The sequence below is a fragment of the Dasypus novemcinctus genome, chromosome 1 (genome assembly GCF_030445035.2).
Source record: "Dasypus novemcinctus isolate mDasNov1 chromosome 1, mDasNov1.1.hap2, whole genome shotgun sequence".
NCBI classification, from domain to species: domain Eukaryota; kingdom Metazoa; phylum Chordata; class Mammalia; order Cingulata; family Dasypodidae; genus Dasypus; species Dasypus novemcinctus.
In genome coordinates this window covers 135,305,169-135,321,911 of record NC_080673.1, presented here as the reverse complement: position 1 = coordinate 135,321,911, position 16,743 = coordinate 135,305,169, and the positions used below count along the sequence as shown (strand labels likewise).

The 16,743-nt window shown below is 35.9% G+C and overlaps 1 protein-coding gene and 1 pseudogene across 3 annotated transcripts in view; one reads left to right on the top strand and one right to left on the bottom strand.

The window, feature by feature from the left end:
• The window catches only part of DCK (deoxycytidine kinase), a 29,915-nt gene that overhangs the window by 2,860 nt on the left and 10,312 nt on the right, over window positions 1-16,743 (top strand). For 2 of the 3 annotated variants that reach the window (XM_004477541.3, XM_004477543.4), the window contains exons 2-4: window positions 2,005-2,120; window positions 14,893-15,086; window positions 16,331-16,478. In XM_004477541.3, coding sequence (XP_004477598.1) covers window positions 2,005-2,120; window positions 14,893-15,086; window positions 16,331-16,478 — 458 coding nt within the window. The remainder of the gene's footprint in view (window positions 1-2,004; window positions 2,121-14,892; window positions 15,087-16,330; window positions 16,479-16,743) is intronic. The other variant, XM_004477542.4, reaches the window with a different exon arrangement.
• Window positions 8,388-10,085, bottom strand: LOC139438179 (polypeptide N-acetylgalactosaminyltransferase 1 pseudogene; annotated as a pseudogene).

Sequence of the window (16,743 nt, the reverse complement as noted above, 5' to 3'; positions counted from 1 at the left end):
TTGTTTGACAGATCCAAATAAGCTACAGATGAATGAGTTGTGAATCAACATATAGAAGACTATTTTCAATTTCTCTGTTTTTCCTAGAATTTGAACTTTATTTTAGTTTTATATTCATGTAACCCATCTTATGTTTGCTGTTACTAAAATACTTCCTTACGTTAGATTTGTGGACCTGTATGTTCTTCTTTTGATCTTTAGAGTCTATACAGAATGGATTTGCTGTCTGATTTTTCTAATGTATTCCTTGGGTGTTCTTTCTGAACACCATGTTCTCTTTTCCCTCTTCTCTCTAGCTCAGTGAATGGTGATCATTTTAAGTGCTTTCACTTATTCTTCCTTTTAAAATGCTTTATAATCCTTTTGTTTACCCTTTCTACACAATCTGAGGTCACCAGTGTTTTTCTGGAGATAATCTTGACTTTTGTGCTTTGCTCAACTGTTCCCTGTGTCATCTTCCTATTTACCCATTCTTTTTTTTTGCTCTGCTTTGGTTCTTTGAGGTTCTTTCAGTTTTTTCATTTCTATATTATATGCCTAGGTTTGAATATAGTTTTGCAAGTCAAAGGTAAGTTCTTTTTGCCCTCTTGTATCCAATTTATAAGATAGGAAGCTTTGCTTATAAATATACCTGCAGTGTAATGCTTGGTTGTTCTTTGTTCCTGTTCTCAGGAGATAACCAATAAATCTTTGGAATTTCCCATGATAGGCATGTCTTTTGTTCTTCATGGTGGGCCCCAGACCACATCTGAATAGTTTATGCTAACAAGATGATTCAGAGTTGGGGCTTTGAGCCAATCATATCGGCACAATCTCTGGGGAAGGAAGGGAAACTCTAGATCAATTTCAATCCTGTGGGCATTGATTTAATCATGCCTACTTAATGACAACCCAATAAAAATTTTATACACCTGAAGCACAGGGAATTTCCATCATTGATGACATGCATTGATGTTTGGGGAGGGCCATGTGTTCTCACTCCATAGGGAGAGAACAGAGAAGCTTTGGGTGGAACCCTCCCAGGACTTTCCCTATGTGTATCTTCTTATTTGTATCCTTTTCACTTTAATAAAAGGAATGATAAGGATGTAACTTTATTAAGTTCTGAGAATTATCAAACCTGAGGGAGTGGTAGGAACCCCAGAATTTGTAGCCAGTTGATAATCATGCGTAGCCCAGGAACCCATGAACTTGGAGTTGGTGTCTGAAATGACAGCAGGATTGTGCCCTTAAGCTGTGAAGTCTGACCTAATTCTGGGTAGTTTGAGTCAGAATTGTATTTGTAGTTGGTGGTGGAAGTTATTGAAGTCATCTGTAATCCAAAGTTGCTTCTATGTTCTTTTATACATGTGTGTTTATATGTTATGTTGACCAGATATGTCTGATATAACCACATTTGGTGACTAAAGATATAAAGGGTGTGGTGATCATTAGGAGTATTGCTACATCCTATTGGATTCTAGGTCAAGACTGTCCTACTGTTAAATGTAATATATTTAATATATTAAAATTAAATGTAATATATTTTAAAATAGTGAACATAGTATGTCCTGCTTACTTGTGAAGTGTTTGTTTTTTCCTCTATCTCAGAAACTATTGAATGATCAGAGAGATATGAAGTGTATATATATGTATATACACACAGACATCTTTTATTTTTAAGGTTTTTTTTTAGAATGAAAGTAAGTGGAGGAACATGATGGTTGCTTATAGAAAGTGCTTTGCAAAAATGTTTTTATAATTTCTGTTAGCCACAGTACCTATAAGTGTCATACAATAATAATAAAACTCCAGGCATTGCTTAACATATTTGCATAGAGATCTTTTTAGTTTTCAATAAAGAAAAAAAAAGCAACTATAGAGAAAATTCAGAAAATTGAGCATTTTACTTTTTTAATATTAACTTTGCTTTTAAAGATCTTAAAAAAGCTGATTGCTATTTTGGCTTTTTTTTTCTGTTGAGTTTACTTCCTCAATTTTACCTTTCCTCTCCTTTCACAACAGCTGCAGGGAAGTCAACATTTGTGAATATTCTCAAACAAGTCTGTGAGGATTGGGAAGTGGTTCCTGAACCTGTTGCCAGATGGTGCAATGTCCAAAGTACTCAAGATGAATTTGAGGTATGAAAATAAAATCTGACTAAATATAACAAAAATATTTTAGTTTAGAGAAGTAGTAATATTTAATCTCTTGGCTTTAAAAAATTTTTTTAGCTTTTCTAATACAACTTTCAAATCTAGCTTTAACTTGTTATCTTTATCCAGGCAATATATGCATGGGTATGTGTGTATAATATACATATGGAAAGCATGCATTGAGCTATAAATGTATATATTTAAGATGAGAGTGTTTTATTGCACTGTGTTGTATTTTTTTTAAGTTTTAAAAATGTTTTTAAAAATCAGTTAAAAACTCTTTAAAAAATCTAATTTTAAATGAAATTCCTTGACTGGCTTTTTTACATTTAGTTCAAACAAGTAAACAAGGAAACAAAACGAAACAAAAGCCTTTAGGCTTAGAGAGAATCATTTCTCTTTCATTTTCTTATACTTGCATTCTTGCAGAACTTTCCCCTGGACATGTAAGTTTCAATTTCCCAGCACTTTTCCGTTCTACATTGCAAATGAGAAAGGAGATAACAGTTAAATTTCAATTTTTATAGCACAACCCCTGATTCACTCTTTGTGTATATGTATGCATCTGTGAAAGTGAATTTGGCTTCTCTAATCTATATTTCACCAAAGATTTTCATGTCTGGTGAAATGAAAATTAAAATTAAAAGCAGTAAATTACAAACTTGAGTTAAAAATAGAAATGTGTGCCAGACACTTGCATTGTTAGATCTGAGGAGGTCAGAGAATTGATAAATAAAAACTTTGTTCTATAAAGAAAGACTGGGAATAATAATTGACTCTTTTTATTTAACTTTTTGTATTTATTTTTTATTATTGTCTTTTTTTTTTTTTTTAAGATAAATAGATCACATAAAATGTTACGTTAAAAAACATAAGAGGTTCCCATATACCCCACTCACATATCAACATCCCCTTTCATCAGTAAGGCACATTCATTGCTTTTGGTGAATGCACCCTGGAGCACTGCCACACCACATGGACCATAGTTTATATTGTAGTTCATACTCTTCCCCCGGTCCATTCAGTAGGTTATGGCAGGATATACAGTGTCCTGCATCTGTTCCTGCAATATCATTCAGGACAACTGCAAGTCCAGAAAATGCCCCGTATCACATCTCTTCCTTCCTCTCCCCTCAGCAACTCCTGTGGCCACTATCTCCCCATCAATGATACAATTACTGCCATTGCTAGAGTCACAACAGTTCTATAGTAGAATACAGCAAGTTCACTCCAATCCATATTATATTCCTCCATCCTGTGGACCCTGGGGTGGCGATGTCCACTTTACCTCTAAATAGAGAGTGGGCTTAGATCCCACATGGCTGATGGATGCGATTCTCTTTCTTGTAGTTGTAGACATTCTTGGTTCCCTGGTGTGGTGGTTGACCATTCTCACCTCTCTGTCAACTGACCTGGGTAAATCCAACGAACCGGAGAGTAGGTGTTGCAACTCTCTGAGGCTCAGGGTTCTGAGCATACACAAACCCCAGCACCAACCACAGATTCAGTAAAAGTGACAGAAGAGGCATGTGTAGAGAGTTGGCATCTGAGTCAACATCACATTCCAGAGCGCAAGTTCCAAAGTAGGGCCCACTGGCAAGGCACTGAATTCCAGAGCCATCTGTCATGACCATAGAACTTGTGTGTCTCCATAGCCATCAGGAGCACCAGTACCTGGGGTTGTATCTACTTTGGCTTTCTCTGGGGTCCTGCTGAGACATGCGTAAGTGTGACCCCTCTGATGACCTCCCAACTCATTTTGAAGTCTCTTAGCCATGTAAACTCATTTGTCTTTACCTATCCCCCTTTTATTCAAGGTCTTTTTCTAGTTGCATCACCAGCTGGTGATGGTAGTAATCCCTCAGCACCAGGGAGACTAAACCCCAGGAGTCATGTCGCACATTGGGGGGAAGGTAATGCATTTACATGCTGAGTTTGGCTTAGAGAGTGGCCACATTTGAGCAACATGGAGGCTCTCAGGAGGTAACTGTAAGGGACCCTGCAGCTCTAGGCCTAGTTGAAATTTCAAGCTCACAGGCTCATAAGCAAAGTCATCAGTACCAAGGGCCCATCATTGGACTATCGTTCTTCACTGGTGTTTGCCCTTGCACTTGGGGGAGTGTTGCTGTTCCATTAGGGAATGCGACAGAGGTCCCCAGGATGAGAACTCAGCACTCCCTCAGTTGTCATGTGTAACTCTACCCAATATGACAATACCCAGTGAACATCCGAACATATGTACATACCCTATATGCATGCCCTGGAGAACTCCCTCCTACCCATACAATCCCCATCCATGACACCCCACACCAGTGTTCCTCCCCTGCCATAGTTGAACCCCTCTGTGATCCAAAACTTCTTAAAAAATGAATCCTAATATATTGCCAAATTCAATTAGTAGGAAAATGAAATAGAATTGGCAGGTTTAAAAATTAGAAATAGAATACATAATAATTTAGAAAAACTAAAATAAAGAATAAAATGAGTTATTAAAAAATGAAAAATACCATAAAACTTTGTTCTTGACATTTTGCCTTTCATCACTCTAATAGTTGTTGTCCAAAGCCGTCTCTTCCATTCCCTGTATCTTTGGAGATTTTCTTTTTTTTTTTCCTTGGTCTTCCACTTAAATCAAGATTTGGGATTTTCTTCCTTTATCCTGGCGCCTGTCTTTCCTAGACCTATCCCTTATCTGTTCCTTGAGGTTATATTGTGAATCTCGCAGTATCTAAACCTCTGCTTTCTTAGAATGCTGGTAATAGTGTCTTCAAACCCACCACTGGCAAGTCCAGTCCTGCTTTGGGTGTTCCCTATTTGACCAGAACTTCTGGGTAGTTGCTGCAGAATTGCAAGAATTAAACTATTGGTATCTTTCATTTCTTCTAGTCAGTAACTGCATTTTGCATGTTTAGATTTTTGTGTTTTGTTTTGTTTTACCTGCCACCTAGTGGCTTAAATGTTGTCGGCATACTTACTGATAAACGGGGACCAATTTTGGCAAAATTTTTATTTTAGGTCAAAGGACCTAAAAGGTCTTTCCCTCTTCTCTTTCTACCCTGGTAAATTATCTTTAAAGCATACCACCTACATGATTATCAGTCTTTGTACTGAAGGTTTATTTCATATAAGAATGTGCTTTATTTGGTGATTTATATTATTATTGAGAGCCAAATCATTGACATAATTGTTTGCTTTTAGCTTATTTTTGAGATCACCATTCTGTCCTTTTTTTCCTCTTTGGGCTGAATTCTTTGGAGGAATCTTTATTATTAATGTGAAGCACTGTTTTACTTTATCTAACAATTCTTGCTACTAAGAAGCCACCAAAAAATTAGTAACTGAGAAAGAAGGAATAAAATATACCTGTTTGAAAAAACAACAGCATATTCATTTTGAAAAGTCTGTCTTGAAAAATTATTTAATTAATACTTAATGAAGTGCTTCTGTTTATCTTTTTTTTTTTTTTAATTTCTCTCCCCTTCCCCCCACCCCAGTTGTCTGTTCTCTGTGTATTTGCTGCATGTTCTTCTTTGTCCAATTCTGTTGTTGTCAGCGGCATGGAATCTGTGTTTCTTTTTGTTGCGTCATCTTGTTGTGTCAGCTCTGTGTGTGCAGTGCCATTCCTGGGCAGGCTGCACTTTCTTTCACGCTGGGCGGCTCTCCTTATGGGGCGCATTCCTTGTGCATGGGGCTCCCCTACACAGGGAACACCCCTGCATGGCACAGCACTCCTTACGCACATCAGCACTGTGCATGGGCCAGCTCCACACGGGTCAAGGAGGCCCGGGGTTTGAACCACGTACCTCCCATGAGGTAGATGGACGCCTTAACCACTGGGCCAAGTCCGCTTCCCTCTTTTTTAATAACTACTGCTAAATTGCTTTTTAGGAATGTTCTACCAATTCACATTTTTTTTTCTGTGTACTTTTCAGAGGGGAAAAACTGATATAATTAGCATTCAACTTAAGTATGGTACACAGTATTTTTTAGCTAGATTTCTAGTATGTATTTTATTCCCAACATACATACTTACATGCAAGAAAACAGTGATTTGTAGTCTCACATCTTCCCTGCATAGGATCAAAAGAAAACATTTTGTATGGACTTTTAGATTATCTGAAAGAACCAGAAAATGATACCCTGGATTACTGTTCATTTTCTAATTTGGTATACTGTTAAACTAAGAGACAAAAACTAACATCTGAGCAGTGAAATTATATTACAGACATTTGATTTAGTTTTAAGTGTTTGCATTTTTTGGAATAATTAGGTGATTATTATTTTCATAATTAGGTGATGGGGCATGATTCTCAATTATTTTATAATAGTAGATTTTGAAATCACTGTGGGCAAGAGAGATTCATTGGGTAATTCAAATAACAGATATAACCTTTGGAAAAAATAGAAATATTTGTTTAGAAATAAAAAGTACTTATTTTAATAGACATAAAAAGGCAGAGAACTTAGATTTTACAAATTGGAAATAAGCATTGACAAAGAGAGTATATATAGTTACAATTAAAGTACATTAAGAAATGATGCTTTAAAAAACAGCCAATTTGAACTGAGTCCCTCTTATACTTCAGTGCCGAATTGTAGCTTCAGAAAAAGTTTCAAACTTCTCCTATCTTTATAACAAGCCCAGTTAATTTTATATAGGTAGTCTTTTTTTTTTTTAATTTATTTTATTTATTTCTCCCCCACCCCGGCCCTGTTCCCCATATTGTTTGCTCTCTGTGTCCATTTGCTGTGTGTTCTTCTGTGTCTGCTTGTATTCTCATTAGGTGGCTCCAGGAACTGATCCTGGCACCGTCCGGAGTGGGAGAGAGGCAATTACTCTCTTGCGCCACCTCAACTCCCTGTTCTGCTACGTCTTCTTTTCTCTCCTCTGTCTCTTGTTATGTCATCTTGCCGTGCCAGTTCTCTGTGTTGGCCAGCACTCCTGTACTGGGGAGGCTTTCCTGCGTTGGGCAGTATTCCCACGCAGGGCGACATTCCTGTGCAGGGTGGCATTCCGCATCGACCAGCACTCCATGTGGGCCAGCCCTTCATGTGGGCCAGTTTGCCCTCACCAGGAGGCCCTGGGCATCAAACCCTGGAACTCCTATATGGTAGATGGGAGCCCTATTTTGTTATTACAGTATTATTCACTATTCATAGAAAATTGTCCTACGTGTTTTCAAATTAATCAAGTTTACTTCTAATAGACTTTATTAAACGTGTCTCTCAGTTAGATTTATATATATATCTTGTTGGTTCTGTTTCTCTAGAGAACCCTAGTATATCAATTTATTTTGAAGTTCAGTTGCTTTAAAATAAATAATCCTCATATCCTTTCTGAAGAAATGAGAACATGTGCCTAAACTCAGATGTCAGGAATAAGGGAAATTTAATGTAACCTGGCTTTTCTTTTTTTTTATTAGAAAAAAAATTTTTTTCACTGTAGACTATATACTAACATTTTTTTTTTGTCTACTATAACTGTTTGAAGGAATAGCTGACATCCAGGAAGGGTGAAGGAAATTTTTCTAAGAGAAAATGTTTGTTGGTTTGTCAAAAGTTTAAAGTTTGTTAGGCCTGCCAAACCTAACTCCTTGAATGACAATGCATGATCAAAATATGCTCCAAAAACATATATTTAGATACCCTTGTTTTGAAGAGGGGGTATGTACAGTTGTTGAAAGTATTAGATAGCACATATACAATATGAGAACTAGGAAGAAATCAAATCATATGAGTGGCCAAAATAGGGGTCACAGACTTTTGCATTAAAGTTAATATAGTTTATTCATGGAGTTAATGTAGTTTATTCATAAAGTATTTACTTATACTTTTGACAACTTTAATCTTATTTTCTGCTTACAAGTGGCTTTGTCATGGTAGCACATTCAGAAGAATTTACTGCTGTGCAAGCAATCCATATTTATTGCTAATTTTTTTTATGCATTTAACAGTCAGTGTTCATAAGTTGTCTGAAATTATTATGGGAGTTTTCAAAATTCTATCCTTACTATGGTTGGAAAATAAAATATACACTAATGTCCTCTTCCTTTAAAAATATCTGTATAAAAATTTTTGAGTTGATAAACTTCATTTACCTGAAAAAATTCACTTGTATGAAACATTTTCTTTTCTTTAAGGATGCTCTAGAGGTGGAAAGTTGATATACAATTAAATTAGCAAAGAGTAGTTAAAATCATAAAAATAAATTTAGTCTTTTAAGTAGTTTGGGAAAGAAACTACATCCTTATTTCAGTTTGTTATCTCTAAGTATTTTCTAAATAGGTTTACTTTTGATTGTTTACCTCTTGTCAATTTTTGCTTCCTTTTTATAAGACGCCCCTGCTGGGATTAGCTTCTATTGCAGTCTCTAATGCTGGGCACCTGGCTGTACTCTTCCCATGGCTCTATCCAGGCACTGAATACTGTTCACATGCTGCAGGGTTAATTTCACGAGGTCAAACTCCCACAATGGTTGCCTTTTAGGTGGTGGCGTTTGAGCAATATGACTGGGCCTCTAAGTTTGGAAACATATAAGCGATGGTCATCTGTTCGAATTTCTTTGTTGACAGTATAGAAAAAACTTAATTACCTTCCGTATCATAACAGTTAAATATTCCAACTTTTTCTTTCTCTTTTCTAGCCATGTTATCCAGACATTGATTTGTACCCACATTACAAATCTCTCCCAAAGAAAAATGGTGATGGGGAATTTGAGAATCAGGATAAATATTCTACAGGTACCAAGAGAAAGGTTTGCGTTGTAACTTGTGTCTTAGACCAAGTCTTGATGATATATGTCCATAAACTACCTTTATAACACTTGGGAAAATTATATAGAAGAAATTCTTGAGCTCATCCATCCAAACTTCTATAAATCATCTGTTATTTTTATTGATAATCTTCCTATTTGCTTTACAAAACATATCCAACATGTGAGCATGTAACATTTCCAAAGTACCTCCACACTGCCAAATTCTAAAAAAGTTTCTAGATTTTCTCCTCCTCAAATATCCATTCTAGTATCATATGTTCCAATTTCCTGAAAGTAATCTTTGTCTGTTGAAAAAAGACTTGATATTGTTGGTGTTCTGACAGGAAGAGTTCGATCACCTTTCCTTCTGTCCATTTCTTTTTGGGTAACAGGATACCAGCAAAAATTGAACTTGCAGTTGAATCCACCATACATCATATCAGACCTTGCCATATACTCAGAAGTGTCATTGCTGATCATATCAATGACGGGACATACTACTGTTCTCCTGTCATGTTTGATCCTGGCTAAGAGAGGCTCCAGCCATCCCACTGCACATTCATGATGCACATCTAAGAACATGATCACTTGACCTATGGAAACAGCAGCACCTCTTAATCTAGCTCTGATTAATCCAGAACATTGTTCCATCCAAATTACATGAACAGGTACTTCTAATTTCCTCACATAACTTTCTAGGGGTATTTTCAAAAAGTGTCTTTCACTGGCAACATCTACCAGAACAATTTCTTCTACCCTCTGTCTTGGTGAGTGATTAATGGCACTGTGGACAGTCTGCACAAGTGTGCTCCAAGTCCCATTGTGGAAAACAATCACCACACTTGTAGGAAGATTATCTGGATACAACTTTGTTTTACACCCTTCTAAACTAACATCTAGTAAAGATCGGCTGAGTGCAACCATCTCATTTGCCATTAAATTGAACTGATTGGTTTTAAACATCTTTTTCATTTTTTTCCTGATCCTCTTTAGGAATGATGACTGGTTTCCCCATTTCTCCACGACCTTCATGAGGCTTTTGTACTGGGTCTAGAACATCTCCAGGAGGAAGACCTCTGTCTTTTGTTTCCCATCACATTTACTGCATTTACTGAAGTAAAGCAGCAGGAACATATCCACGAGTACCAAATCAAGGAGGTGGCTAGGACTACCTTGCAATATGCACATTTTCTCATGGCACTTTAAATCCAATGCAAAATTTAAAAAAATATATATATACACATATGTACATATACAAATATCATAAAGATTATTCTAGTCCAGTTTCATCAGAAAATACGTTCGTAACCTTGGTGCCCCTGTGGCAAGCGCTCTTTGGGCCGGCCAGATCAGTCTTGGGTCAGTCCTGCTACTCTAGCGATCTGCCGTGCTGCGTCCTTGGCCACTGCTGTCGGTTTTTCTGGCGTGCGGGGCCCAGTGTGGGCCCTGCCTCTGCTGTAGTTCCAGAAATCTTTATTTATGTATCTTTGTTTTAAAAATTTGAGTGGGAGTGAAATATCCATATTTTGAGATTGAGCTAACAATTTTCAAACGTAAGAATTTTGTCTGCTGGGGCAGGTCATAATTTTATTTAGTATTTGATCTACAGTTACAACCATAGTGTGAGAATATGTGATTGCCTTTCCTCAAAAGTTTGTATCCAGAGTATACATTTATTAATATGAATTTATTTAACATTTTAGAGAACCTAAGTACAAATGTTCATTAATTTTAGAATAAAATCATACTTAAAAAATTTGACCTAAATAGTCCCTTTTCAATCTTTAGTTTATCCTTATACTAGTACTTACAGAGTTGGTAAACAAGTCTGTCTATAACTATGCTTTAAGCTCTTGGTCCATCTCTTTTCTAATGATAGGTAACCATCTAAACCTTTTGTTGACTTAGTTATTCTTTTTCTGGACCTTTCCAATCTGCATTTACCCTTTTTCTCATCCACAGGGGAGATGATTTAAATAGTTTCACCATTTTAATTATCTATAAGAAGTTAGTACATTTTTTCCCCCAGAGAGCTCTGTTGTTTGAAATAACTTTGATATAGATCTTATAAATTCACTAATATATTGATTAGGTTTCATTTTTATAATACTTTAAATCAGGGGTTTCATTATGTATTTTTTTATATGTGTATTTTTAAATTTATTTTTTATTAGAACAACTGGAGGTTTACACAGACATCATACAGTACAAAATTCCTATATACTCCCTCTCACACACACAGTTTTCCCTATTATTAACATTTTATATTCGTGTGATACCTTTGTTACAATTCATGAAACAGTATTATTATAATTATGCTGTTAACTTTAGCACAGTGTTAATATTGTGTTTTATGTATAGTTCTATGGGATTTCTGTGTGTGTGGGTGGTACCCATTGGTTATATTTCTAAATTAATTACTTAGTTTTATAATAGTGTGGAATTTATAGTTGATCTCATTATTCATGTAGTTATGTACCGTAAGGTTGCTGTGAACACTGAATTAGGGAATACTGAACTATGCTCCTAGGGGAAATACAGGGCTAGGCTTCTGTGAGCCTCTGATCACAACATCTTTGTCAGCCAGTCAAAACATAGCCTTGTTTTATGTGTTTCTGTTTAAAGACACATTATTTAATATATATTATTAATTTGTTAACCCTGATCTCACTGCCAACAGCACTATAACTCATGACTGAATGAAGCTTATCTAACACACGTATTTTCCCAGCCAGACACATCACAGCCTTCTTGCACTTAGGAACACTGGGCAGCAATTCAGCACTCCACTTATATTTTTAACCGTTTTAAACGGCTAAAACACCAATAAAAAGCACAAAAATGCAAAAATGTGGCACTAAGTAGATGGTGAAAAGAACATTTGTTTACAGTATGGGAGCTGAATTGCAGAGTGTCATCTTGTGCTGCCTCAGCTGGAAACGTGTGTGGTGGGCAACTCAAATTTTTTGCTGCACAGTGATGTCCATGAATGGCTGGGAAAGCCATGCAAGTATTGATTTTGTGGTTACTAATTAATTTTAGTGTTTAGAGTAAAATATGCAAATATGGAATCCAAAAATAATGAAGATTGACTGATTCTATTTAGCAAAATATTTGAAACAGCTTGTGAATTCTTAATTATTTTGAGATATAAGATGGCCTCCATTTAAAACTTTATTTCACTCATCAAATATATACATATTGTCTGTAATGATTGGGGAACTCAAAAGAGATTTTATGTGGGTTGGATCTATTGATAATTTACCATATTAGAATTAAATCAGAAATTTAAAATTTTATCAGTTATTTAAAAATCAGTGATAAATCCATTACAAGTTAACATAAATAATATATTTTTATTTATTTTCCCAAACAAAAAAAATTAATGAGAAAAATGACAATTTTATGCTTTTGCAAATTATTTTAATGTCTGGCCTAATAGCAAAAGCCGGATTCCTATATCTGGCTTTTCTGTTCATTCTCTTGCAATACCACGTCATACAGCCTCTGGACAACTACACAAATCATGAGTAGAAAAAAAGCAAAAGTTTCCACTTTCGATATTATTATAAAAATAAAGTTTTTTTTTTATTGTAGACTTGGAGAAAAGATTTTAGAGACCCCTGGAGTTCCTTTGCCACATTTTGAGAACTCTGTCCTAGGCAATATATTACTTCATCTGTAGAAAATAAGCTCAAAAAAGGGACTATAGGAAAAATTATTCTTTTTAATTTATTTTATTTTTTAATTTTAAAGCAATTTTATTGTGATATATTCTTTTAAAAATAATATCTAAAAAATTAACAATTCTTTAGTCATCATAACCAGTTTGTGATCAGATTTTCTCATTGTCTTATAATTTTTTTTGAGTTAGTTAAAATTAGGAGACAAAAAAAAAAAGGAGCCAGACAAGGTCCACAAATTGCATTTGGTTGTTATGTCTTTTATGTTTTAGATCTGTTGATTCTCTCTTCCTTTTTTTTTTTTCAGTTTTATTTGTTGAAGAAACTGGATCAATTGTCTTCTATAATTTTCCTTATTCTGTATTTGACTGAGTGAATCTCTGTGGTGGTTTTTTAATTCTCTGTATTTCCTGTAAATTTGTAGTTACATCTCTAGAGGCTTGATTAGATCTAGTTACTCTCTTTTATTGCTAGTACTTCCTAGATGTCATTACATATTTCCTTTTGCATTATATCAGGTGAAATATGATGTCTTGTTCCTCCTTTAGTGATGTAAAATTGATCAGTCAGTTCAGGTGTTGTCTGACTAATCAATTCATTATAAAGCTACTCTAATGATTTTAGCAGCTATTGCTAATTTTTGTTTTGTTCCAATATTTCATTAGGTGTTGCAAAGGGTTCTGATTCTCAAGCACTCCAGCTTTTTTAGGTGGAATTCTTCATCAACTACTTAATTACCCTGGACCTGTACTCATTCAAAAATATCTAGGATAAAATGCTTGAATTTTTTTCCGTATCTTTTTTTTCTTATAATTTTAAGAATAATTAATCGTTGCTCAAGCAACCTCCAAAGATAACTAAAGTGATTTTGTTTAAAGTTTTATGAATTCATTGATTTTTGTATTGCAGTTACTGTTTTTGATGTTCAAATTGTCCTATCTTTGACCAATTGAAGTCCCTTCACAGTGGCTCCTTTCCCCTTGACATGACCCCAGTAGTATTTGATAGCTCCCTTGTTTTCTGGGACAGAATGTATCAAACTCATTTGTACATCTCTTCCCCAGACCTTGATCAGCTCTGGAACTGGGAAATGGTATTTAGAGATCCTAATATGGGTAGTAGGTATGTTCAGTGCTACTGGGTTGTCATTGTTTATCGGCCTTTTTGGTGGTTAGAGAAAGAGAAAAATAGTTCATGAGTTTTTTTTTTCCCCAAAGATTCATTTTATTTATTTCTTTCCCCTTCCTTCCCCCTTCTCCCCCGTTGTCTGCTCTCTGTGTCCATTCGCTCTGTGTTCTTTTGTGACCTCTTGCATTCTTGGCGGCACTGGGGGAATCTCTGTCTCTTTTTGTTGTATCATCTTGCTGCGTCAGCTCTCCGTGTGTGTGCCCCCACTCCTGGGCGGGCTGCGCTTTTTTTGTGCAGGGCAGCTCCTTGCGGGGTGCACTCCTTGCACATGGGGCTCCCCTACGCGAGGGATACCCCTGCATGGCATGGCACTCCTTGTGCGCAGCAGCGCTGCACATGGGCCAGGAGGCCCCAGATTCAAACCCTGGACCTCCCATATGGTAGGTGGATGCTCTGTCAGTTGAGCCATGTCCACTTCCCATCCATGAGTTCTTTATGCTATTTCCAATTCAGATACAAGGTTATAGAGCTTTTATTTAATTTTTAAATTTTAAAAATTTTATATATGCATCTCTTAACTGAAAATATTGGTTTCAACAATGTGCTTAATGAATTGTAAAATTTGTTCTATTCTGTTTGTAAGAAGATTGAGGTTACAAATTCAAATGTCTAAAGAGGCCAGGCAGCTAACATACGAATGAATTAAGCTTGTTGTGAGAGTCAGCAAGGAATGGTGGGGGTCTCACCTAATGGGGACATGTGTGAATTGGCCTGAGCTGATTTTGCCAAGAGAAAATGCAGGCACAGTATTGCTTGGTTTTCTTATTTTAAAAAAGAAGATATGAATCTGGGTGTTTTATGTGATGCTATTTAGTTTTTAAATATTGACTACTAATTCAGATTTTTAAAAAATCTTGCTTGGTCTAAACAATTTCTTCCATGGGCTATTTGTCACCTCTTCTGAGAAAAATCTAAGAACTGATGGTTTGAACCAACATTTCAGATTCTTCTAGACCTCAGGCAATCTGAAAAATAGGGTGGGAAAGAATACAACAAATGGGAATTAACCGTTCTAATTTTACTAAACATTATGCAGTTATTATCCAACTTCTCTTTTTTGAGCTTTTAAAAAAAAATTGGCTTTATTGATTATTAACTTTGCTTTTGTTTCTTTTTTTTGAATTTAAAATAGGAGCTGACAACATCTCAGAAAAGTGGTGGGAATGTTCTTCAGATGATGTATGAGAAACCTGAACGATGGTCTTTTACTTTCCAGTCATACGCGTGCCTCAGTCGAATACGAGCGCAGCTTGCCTCTCTCAATGGCAAGCTCAAAGATGCAGAAAAACCTGTTTTATTTTTTGAACGATCTGTGTATAGTGACAGGTATTTATAATGGCTTTTACTTGCCTGTTTTGAGTCTTTTTACTTAGAGCTGTGCCTTTTTTTTATTCTACATTACTGGAAGTCAAAGTAAATATGAGAGGCTGAGTTGGGGATTTGAGATAGAAAATGATATTCAAAATCCTTAGCAGTATGGTGCTAATGAAGTTAGGGAAGTGCTTTAATATGCCTTGCCTTTATAATACCCAGTATCCATGTGAATATGATAGCCATCTCATTCAAATTTGCAGAGCAGCTTCACCTGCTATTTCCCCCCCGCCCCCCCCTCCCCCCCCCCCCCCCCCCCCCCCCCCGTCCTTTGAAACTTCTCACCTGCTCTGGTAAAATTTTTATCTGTCTTCTAGACTCACTGGAGCAAGGAGATCAAAAATCTATAGGGCCTTAGAATTGCCATGCATATGTAAAGTTTCTTTTGACCTCCGAAGTTAGCTAAACACAGCAGTTCTAAATCTTTGGTCTTAGGATACCTTTAATTTTTTAATTATGATTGAGGAACACAAAGAGCTTTGGACTTTATCGATATTTATATTATTAGAAATTATAACAGAAATTTTAAAAGTATTTAAAATTAGCAGTAATAAACCCATAATATATTCACATAAATAATATGCTTGTGATGAAAACAATGACATTTTCCAAAACAAAACAAAAAAGTCAGTAAGAAGAGTGGCATTGCTTTACATTTTTACAAATCTCAATTAATGTCTGACTTAAAAGTAGACAGCTGGATTCTCCTATGTGGTTTTATATTCAGCTGTTGTGATATGTTGTTTTGGTTGATGAGCAGTATATGAAGAAAATCTTGCTCCTTATTGACCCCCTGAAAGGATGTTAGGGATTTTCAGGGGTCCTTGAACTAAATTTGAAAACTACTGACCAGGAACATATTTTTTAACGCATTTAAATACTTAGTAGTATGTCTGACCTAGGTAAGTGCTCAGTACGTGTTAGCTTTTATTATTATAGGGGAATTTTGGGCCAGCTGGGAGAAAAGAAAAGTCTCCTTTGGAGGGAATTCAGACATTTGTGAGGCTGTGTCATGGAAGAAGCATGATCTGTGGGAAAGCATATTTGGAGAGACTTTATTGTTTTTTTGTACTGTCCAAGGAACTGTGTGCCAGAGTTTAGGAGATGGTTCCATGTCCATGTAATAGATCCTGTTGCTTTTCTGTTTTTTTTATGTTTTCTTGGAGTGGATTTATGTGTTACTGGGGACTCTCTTTTAGGTATATTTTTGCATCTAATTTGTATGAATCTGACTGCATGAATGAAACAGAATGGACAATATATCAAGACTGGCATGACTGGATGAATAACCAGTTTGGCCAAAGCCTCGAACTGAATGGAATCATTTATCTCCGAGCCACTCCAGCGGTGAGACCAATATACATGTTTGTTTTATTAAAACTTTAAAAATTTTTTTAGAAATCTTTTCAGTGATATGCAGTGAAAATGATTTAGTTTAAAACCTCTGCGTATATCCCAGTTCCCTACCTCCAAATTAGAACTATGTAGACTGAGCATGCTATATAGTTTTGGCAAGTCCGTCTTTTAGTCCCTTCTATATTCTTTCTGTGTTCAGTGTTAGCTTTCTTCATTATTTCTTTCTTACTTTTGCAGGCTTTACACTTACCACAGC